The sequence below is a fragment of the Pinus tabuliformis genome, chromosome 4_2 (assembly GCF_031772625.1).
Source record: "Pinus tabuliformis cultivar Carrire ecotype Pingquan chromosome 4_2, CPIR1, whole genome shotgun sequence".
Taxonomy (NCBI): Eukaryota; Viridiplantae; Streptophyta; class Pinopsida; order Pinales; family Pinaceae; genus Pinus; species Pinus tabuliformis.
This window is the reverse complement of record NC_142304.1, coordinates 445539238-445547328: the sequence shown is the minus strand read 5'-3', so window position 1 is coordinate 445547328 and position 8091 is coordinate 445539238. Positions and strand designations below refer to the sequence as shown.

Genomic DNA, 8091 nt, shown 5'->3' with positions numbered 1-8091 from the left:
ATTTGAGGTGGGAAGGGATGTAGAGGAAGTAGTAGGGTTGTTGTGCTGTTCATAAAGTAGTCGACGTCGTGCATTTATTCGATCCTTTTGTTGTGCATAAAGAATACGCCGCCGCTTGTTTTTGGCCGCAAGTTGATTGTTTGGTGGCATATCTAAACAAGTACAAGTAATAGTTGTTAGTTTTCGTAAACAAGTAGTGCATGTTTGGTATCTCATTTTATTGGGTGCACATCCATTGTGAAATTGGAACATTATATTTTGAACATAGATTTAAATTTTTTTTAGTTCAACATCGGTGAAGATAGGTAGATTAGGTAGAACGGAGAACATACAATTAGGAATGCTATGAAATCATATGTTATTTCAGTATCTTTCATTGAGAGGAGAGAAACAAGATTCAAAATATTTCGTTCCCTTTTCTTAAAAAAAAATTTGTTTGACATGTTTGAGCGATAAAATGAATAGCTTAGCAAGCAAGGGATCAATGTGTAGCATGTAGAGAACGAACGAGACACATATGTAGTGACTCTTTACAAATGTTGATATTTATATTACGTAAAATGTAAATGGCAAACATACATATGTTGGAATGACTGGAAGAGAGTATTTGCAATGAAAACTACAGGTTTCATCATAATAACATGGGTGTGTAATTTACAAAGATGAGACAATTAGTTGTGTGGAAATGTTTGTTTATGTACAAACAGGCGTGGTAGATGAAGCCTTAAGAAAAAGTTCACAGGCGGCGAACAATAGGTCGTTTTGGAGCGGACAGTGCTTGAATGTCAGTGAGCGCTTCCTTGCATGCAGAGGCATATTGAATTTCCTCTGAATTGATCAGTATTGGTTGCAAGCGTTGAACACCGTTGAAGTAATCTGTTTTAATGGAAAGTGTTAGCTGGAAACGGTGCCCTGAAATCCGGCCACAAATTTCCTGTAGATCAGTTGGTTCGATAGAAAGTAGGAACAGGTCTTTAGCCGTGATGCCCATGAGCTCGTTCCCTGCATCATTGAAAACTGTGACGTTCTGTAGATTCCCGGTGTGGTCATGTAGCTCAATTTTGAGTTTGTAACGGTAGTCACATTCTGGGAAGTCACCGTTACATTTTGTACAATGCCAAAGATTGTTAGAATGCTCCACAACCTTCTTCATGCATTGTTTTCCATTGAAATCTAGTGGACATGCTAGAAAGTAGAAGTCATCCATATGAAGAGCAGTAATTGTTGCTCGAACTGAAACCCAGATTGCTTTATCAGAGGGCTGCATGCCAGCAATTTCATGAAACGTCTTTCGTGGCAGGGCACGTTTCGAAGCAACACCATAGTTTCTACTCAAAGATGGAGAAGAAGAGCTATAGCCGGTTTCACGGAACCATGCATGTAGTTGCTGAGTTTCTTCAACCTGTGGATTTATTGTGAGAGTGCTCGTTGGTATCGTCCCTATTGTGGTGCCATTAAATTCAGACACGCGGCCTCCTTTGATTGCAAGAATTGGTGGGTTGTCGAAAGAGTAGAATTCAAAAAGATGCTGTCCGATGTAGTCACAGTGGTCTCCCCATAATGTTACATCAATGCTAAAACCCGACCTGTCCTTTAGTATGAGTGTTTTCCTTAATGTCTCACTTCCATCTTTTCGTCGAATTGTTGATGCAGGTGACGTGGAAGTAACAACACCAATGACATCTACATTTGTATTTGGAGTTGCATTTTTTACTTCAGCAATATTCTTGAAGTGAAAGCTCTGGTAGGGAAACGTTGGATCATCTGTAGGACATGGATTGATAGTGGAAGCAGCAGACAAGTAAATCTCCCATTTGTTCTTGAGGTGGTTGTAGTTTGTATTTGCTTCTCTCACTGTGCCATTTGATACAATGTATAGTTGCCCAACCTGAATTAGATTGTAAAGAGATTCGGCCAGTTCAGCAAATGCAGAAAGGTGGATCTCTTCCTTATCACGGTTGATAAGGTCAAATCCGAAAACTTTTCCTGAGCCTCGCACATTGTTGTATGCCTTCAATGATGTCTTCGCAGATGCTCTACCTTGGATAGACCAATACTTTTGGTAAGGGTTGAGTGCCGTGAATGGAATTGTTGTAGTTGTTGCCGTAGGTGGTGGAGTAACTAAAGAGGGCAAGGTATCTTCAGCTGACGAAGAGCTAAATTGGGCTGAACCCGCCTGTGCATGTTGCAGCGTCGATGTGTCCTTCATCAACGCTGTTGAGCGCTTCACAACTTCAAGCTCAACGACTCGGATGGACCTTATGTAAACAAGTAAGAAATGAATTAATAAAGATTCCATTTTCCTTCTTTTGATGCAAAAAACGGCTAGGCGGGAAAAAGTAAAAGAGGGTGATTTCAAATGGTGGGCCTTACGAGGAGTTTTGGAGCACCGTGCAAGCTGCTTTTTGAGCAGAATTATTGATCCAATTTGGATGTCTCCAGAGACAACTTGTGGGCCATATGCGGATGGTAGCAAAGTCTTATGTTGATGTGCTCCATCAGATAGAGTAATGTGGAAGTGCGAGGATGTTGTTTTCAATGAGGTAACGGAACCTACATCGATTATCTGAAGTAGTGGTTGAATCTCGGTGCAACCATTCAGCAATAGAGGAATGGCATTCGGTGTCAAGGTTGTCTCCATAATAGAACAAGAGGTTTCTTTTTCCCGTGATAGGAGTACCTGCAATTCATCAATTTCACCACAATACAGAATTCTAGTCAAAGAAGATGTGACATGAATGCGGAATCTAATCTAAGAAGGCTAACTGTTGATGGTGAAACAATAATAAGGGCACAACCTACACTGGGAGGAGAATAACCTCTCATATTAACCACCCAAGGTAATCCACGTTAACGAAATGCTTGTTATTTGATTCAGGGAAAAGCTACATTTTGTTGGAATTTAGAAGCACCTCAAGCGGCTCAAAAATGCTTATAGTCTTACAGTACCGGCAAAACATCAATGAAATAGGAAAATTTCTCAGCCAATCCTAATACTGATCCTACACATTAAGAGATGTTGTTCAATCAAGGCATTTGCCATGTATTTCACTCACTTAATTTACCCTTTCCAGACCCTTCTAAAAGGCTGACTATACTCCATATGGCTTTGTAATAATTTATGATATATTAAGTATGATGTGAACAATGCACAATTTTTTTCTTTAATATGTTATATTCGGGTGTACTCACTGGGCTTGTGCATTTCTGCACATTTTAGGGATGTTGAAAAGCAGGCATTGCATATAGTGAACACGCTCGTCAAACACCATCTATAGCTATTGAATCTGAAAGTTCACACATTCCTTCAGTCCAGGCATATAGAAGAACTATCAGAAACAGGACCCTGAAAACAGCGGGCAGACCATACCAACAATCAGATTCCATCAGTCACATAACAGTGGCCAGATTGCGGACTATCATGGGCAGTTTCTATTTATTTGCAGCCTGACCAATCCACCTAAATGCAGCGATCTGGAAAAGAGGAGTAATTCAATTCCCATTTTCTTTTTGTACAAAGTTAAAAAGAGGGAAATGGAGTATGATGTGAAAGGAGAAAGAATGACATCTACATTTGTATTTGGAGTTGCATTTTTTACTTCAACAATATTCTTGAAGTGAAAGCTCTGGTAGGGAAACGTTGGATCATCTGTAGGACATGGATTGATAGTGGAAGCAGCAGACAAGTAAATCTCCCATTTGTTCTTGAGGTGGTTGTAGTTTGGATTTGCTTCTCTCACTGTGCCATTTGATACAATGTATAGTTGCCCAACCTGAATTAGATTGTAAAGAGATTCGGCCAGTTCAGCAAATGCAGAAAGGTGGATCTCTTCCTTATCACGGTTGATAAGGTCAAATCCGAAAACTTTTCCTGAGCCTCGCACATTGTTGTATGCCTTCAATGATGTCTTCGCAGATGCTCTACCTTGGATAGACCAATACTTTCGGTAAGGGTTGAGTGTCGTGAATGGAATTGTTGTAGTTGTTGCCGTAGGTGGTGGAGTAACTAAAGAGGGCAAGGTATATTCAGCTGACGAAGAGCTAAATTGGGCTGAACCCGCCTGTGCATGTTGCAGCGTCGATGTGTCCTTCATCAACGCTGCTGAGCGCTTCACAACTTCAAGCTCAACGACTCGGATGGACCTTATGTAAACAAGTAAGAAATGAATTAATAAAGATTCCATTTTCCTTCTTTTGATGCAAAAAACGGCTAGGCGGGAAAAAGTAAAAGAGGGTGATTTCAAATGGTGGGCCTTACGAGGAGTTTTGGAGCACCGTGCAAGTTGCTTTTTTGAGCAGAATTATTGATCCAATTTGGATGTCTCCAGAGACAACTTGTGGGCCATATGCGGATGGTAGCAAAGTCTTATGTTGATGTGCTCCATCAGATATAGTAATGTGGAAGTGCGAGGATGTTGTTTTCAATGAGGTAACGAAACCTACATCGATTATCTGAAGTATTGGTTGAATCTCGGTGCAACCATTCAGCAATAGAGGAATGGCATTCGGTGTCAAGGTTGTCTCCATAATAGAACAAGAGGTTTCTTTTTCCCGTGATAGGAGTACCTGCAATTCATCAATTTCACCACAATACAGAATTCTAGTCAAAGAAGATGTGACATGAATGCGGAATCTAATCTAAGAAGGCTAATTGTTGATGGTGAAACAATAATAAGGGCACAACCTACACGGGGAGGAGAATAACCTCTCATATTAACCACCCAAGGTAATCCACGTTAACGAAATGCTTGTTATTTGATTCAGGGAAAAGCTACATTTTGTTGGAATTTAGAAGCACCTCAAGCGGCTCAAAAATGCTTATAGTCTTACAGTACCGGCAAAACATCAATGAAATAGGAAAATTTCTCAGCCAATCCTAATACTGATCCTACACATTAAGAGATGTTGTTCAATCAAGGCATTTGCCATGTATTTCACTCACTTAATTTACCCTTTCCAGACCCTTCTAAAAGGCTGACTGGACTCCATATGGCTTTGTAATAATTTATGATATATTAAGTATGATGTGAACAATGCACAATTTTTTTCTTTAATATGCTATATTCGGGTGTACTCACTAGGCTTGTGCATTTCTGCACATTTTAGGGATGTTGAAAAGCAGGCATTGCATATAGTGAACACGCTCGTCAAACACCATCTATAGCTATTGAATCTGAAAGTTCACACATTCCTTCAGTCCAGGCATATAGAAGAACTATCAGAAACAGGACCTTGAAAACAGTGGGCAGACCATACCAACAATCAAATTCCATCAGTCACATAACAGTGGCCAGATTGCGGACTATCATGGGCAGTTTCTATTTATTTGCAGCCTGACCAATCCACCTAAATGCAGCGATCTGGAAAAGAGGAGTAATTCAATTCCCATTTTCTTTTTGTACAAAGTTAAAAAGAGGGAAATGGAGTATGATGTGAAAGGAGAAAGAATGTGGGCAGTTTGAATATAATTTTAGCCTTACCAACCCATGTAATTTCATGACCTGAAAGGAAGGGCTTTGAATGACCTCACCTCATACTTATGCTTAGGTGTCGAATTGTTAGTATGACCTCACCTCCTACCTATCCTTAGGTGTGGAATTGTTAGTATGTCAGTTTCTTACGCACCACACATGCAGAATTCAGAGTAGAATGACATATGTTGAAGAGAATTAGGGAGGAGCCTCAGCCCAATAAATAGATAGATCATGAGAACTTGCCCCTACTACGGACTGTGTTCTCCTTGGAAACCAGCAGATGTTCATGTGGGAGACGTGTTCACCATAGATCATCCAAAAGCATATTTCATTTCAAATACATGACAAAAATATGTTGTTCAATGTAAAGCAATTTATCTTCCTAGCAATGAAGCAAGTTTTGAACACATACATAACCAATAATCTCCCTAATCTATCAGAAATATTGTGTTCCTCATAATATCAACTCAGCTTTAGATTTTAAGAGGGAATGATGTGTATGCCCAACCAAGCTCACAGGATATTATCATGCATCAATATATCCACCATCCCAGCTTATTATAAAGCCTGAGTGTTCCATTTTGACACTGAAGTAAATGTTGATGCTCAAGTGTTACATTGCCTTTCCAGGACTTTTAATGCTACTACTGCAATCGACTTAACTATCTCCTATTATAGAACTTTTATAAAAAAGCAAACTTAGCCATCATGTACAGCCACACAATCGGATGCTGACAATTGATCATCAATAGTTTTCCCCCAGGAAAATGTCAAATATTAGATAGCTCCATTGCATCTTAGAAAGCATTCACAGAGCCTTCAACACTGCTCCTTGAGTCCCCAAAAGTCACACAGGATATCATTGCAGCTGCAATGACATCTTCTAACTTGTAAGAGAGTAATAGGCAGATCCAAACTTCTAGGTATGTCCAGAAAAATTCAGAGCAACTGAGTCAAACAGGGTATGATTTCCAACATAAATAAACAAAATCCCAGATACTGTTGAGACATAGATAGGAGCCTACTCAGCATTAGTATCCTGATCACTGTGCATCTGCACATTAATAATTGCATGGGCAACATATATGCCAGGCAAGCTACATAACCTGTCAAAACCCACAGAATGGTTTGAAGCGTCCTCATATGCGTATAATAATCTCTCTATGGATGATGTACACAGAAGATCTCCAAGTCACTTGAATGGCTTCATTAACCTAAGTTAGTAGTTAGCACCCCACTCAAAGCACTGAACCCCTAGATACACTTGGCATCATGTGAACTGGTACCTGCTATTTTATTAGACAGATCAGAGTTTACCCTCAGTAACTGTGACTGGAAGTTAACCATTTAGGGGGCTACATTGATTATATCCTGAGTTTATCCCTTGGGATTTGAATATGGGATTCAACAAAGAATATAACTTGTATTAAGCATTCAACCTTTGGGGATAAAGCTACGCATTCATGCCTCAGGACATGGCTTTCCAACTGCACCCTTTCGTAGAAGAGGGAACATATGCAATTGTGTATGTTTCATGGAGGCTATAAAAAAGGCTTGTATTAATCTAGTATTGCGGAGAGTTTGAATAAGATAACAGTCCATAACCACAGAGAAGATAGGTGGTTAAGGCATCATAGCTTTAATCAGACACAACAGAGATTTCCTTCATTAAGAGAAATTAATTATTGTGGAACCAAAAATTTTCATATATAAATAAACATCCAAAGACTAAGAAAGAGTTATAAGCAAGGACTGAATAGTCCAATCATAAGCCATGAACAATAAACAAATAATCCATGCGAATGTAACTCTTCTAGAAGTTATATAATTTATACATGTATTAAGCATAAAACTATAGAAATCCTACTACAGAAACCCTTGATTCTTATAATGTGAACTGGCATTGCTAAATTAAAAGAGATTTGTGGAAGAAATTACATTCTACACTCGCAGAATTACCCGACCCTTTTCTTCATATCAAGAATCCATTCAAATTCTAGTCGGCCGACATAAAAGACATGTTCGTCTGAATATGAAATGCTATGAGGTGAAGAGGTTTGAAAACTTGCCTGGAGCGATCACCTCTGTCACGGCTAAACTTGCAGCTAAAAATAGGCTGATGAACTTTTCCTTGCGCTTGCAAAATCTGAGGACTGTCTTCAGGGCTTCAGGCTGTCCAACAAACTGGAAAACAAACCGTGGATCAAGTTCTGCTCTAACATCCAAATGCAACTCCCCTGCCTTAGATAGATAGATAGCTAAACTTCTTAAGTTTTCCTTACATGGACAATCTGATAGGTTTACACTTTGAATGTACCGACAGTTTTTCGGAAAACAAAAGACAGGTTCTTCTGAATATGAAATGCTATGAGGTGAATAGGTTTGAAAACTTGCCTGGAGCGATCACCTCTGTCACGGCTAAACTTGCAGCTAAAAATAGGCTGATGAACTTTTCCTTGCGCTTGCAAAATCTGAGGACTGTCTTCAGGGCGTGAGGCTGTCGAACAAACTGGAAAACAAACCGTGGATCAGGTTCTGCTCTAACATCCAAAGGAACCGCAGAACAGTTAATGCATAAGGTGGAAGATAACTGCAGGAAGTTAACACGACCCGCCAT

At 39.6% G+C, this 8091-nt stretch overlaps 1 protein-coding gene across 1 annotated transcript; it reads right to left on the bottom strand.

Annotated features, from left to right (window-relative positions):
* Window positions 1-736: 736 nt before the first annotated feature.
* LOC149169884 (replication protein A 70 kDa DNA-binding subunit A-like) lies at window positions 737-8091 on the bottom strand. The gene is made up of 9 exons (XM_089425369.1): window positions 7869-8091; window positions 7544-7711; window positions 4836-4888; window positions 4259-4566; window positions 3774-4143; window positions 2391-2680; window positions 1889-2258; window positions 1187-1741; window positions 737-1027 (listed from the first exon to the last, which is right to left on the bottom strand). The coding sequence occupies exons 1-9, from the start codon at window positions 8089-8091 to the stop codon at window positions 737-739; spliced, it is 2628 nt and encodes an 875-aa protein (XP_089281495.1).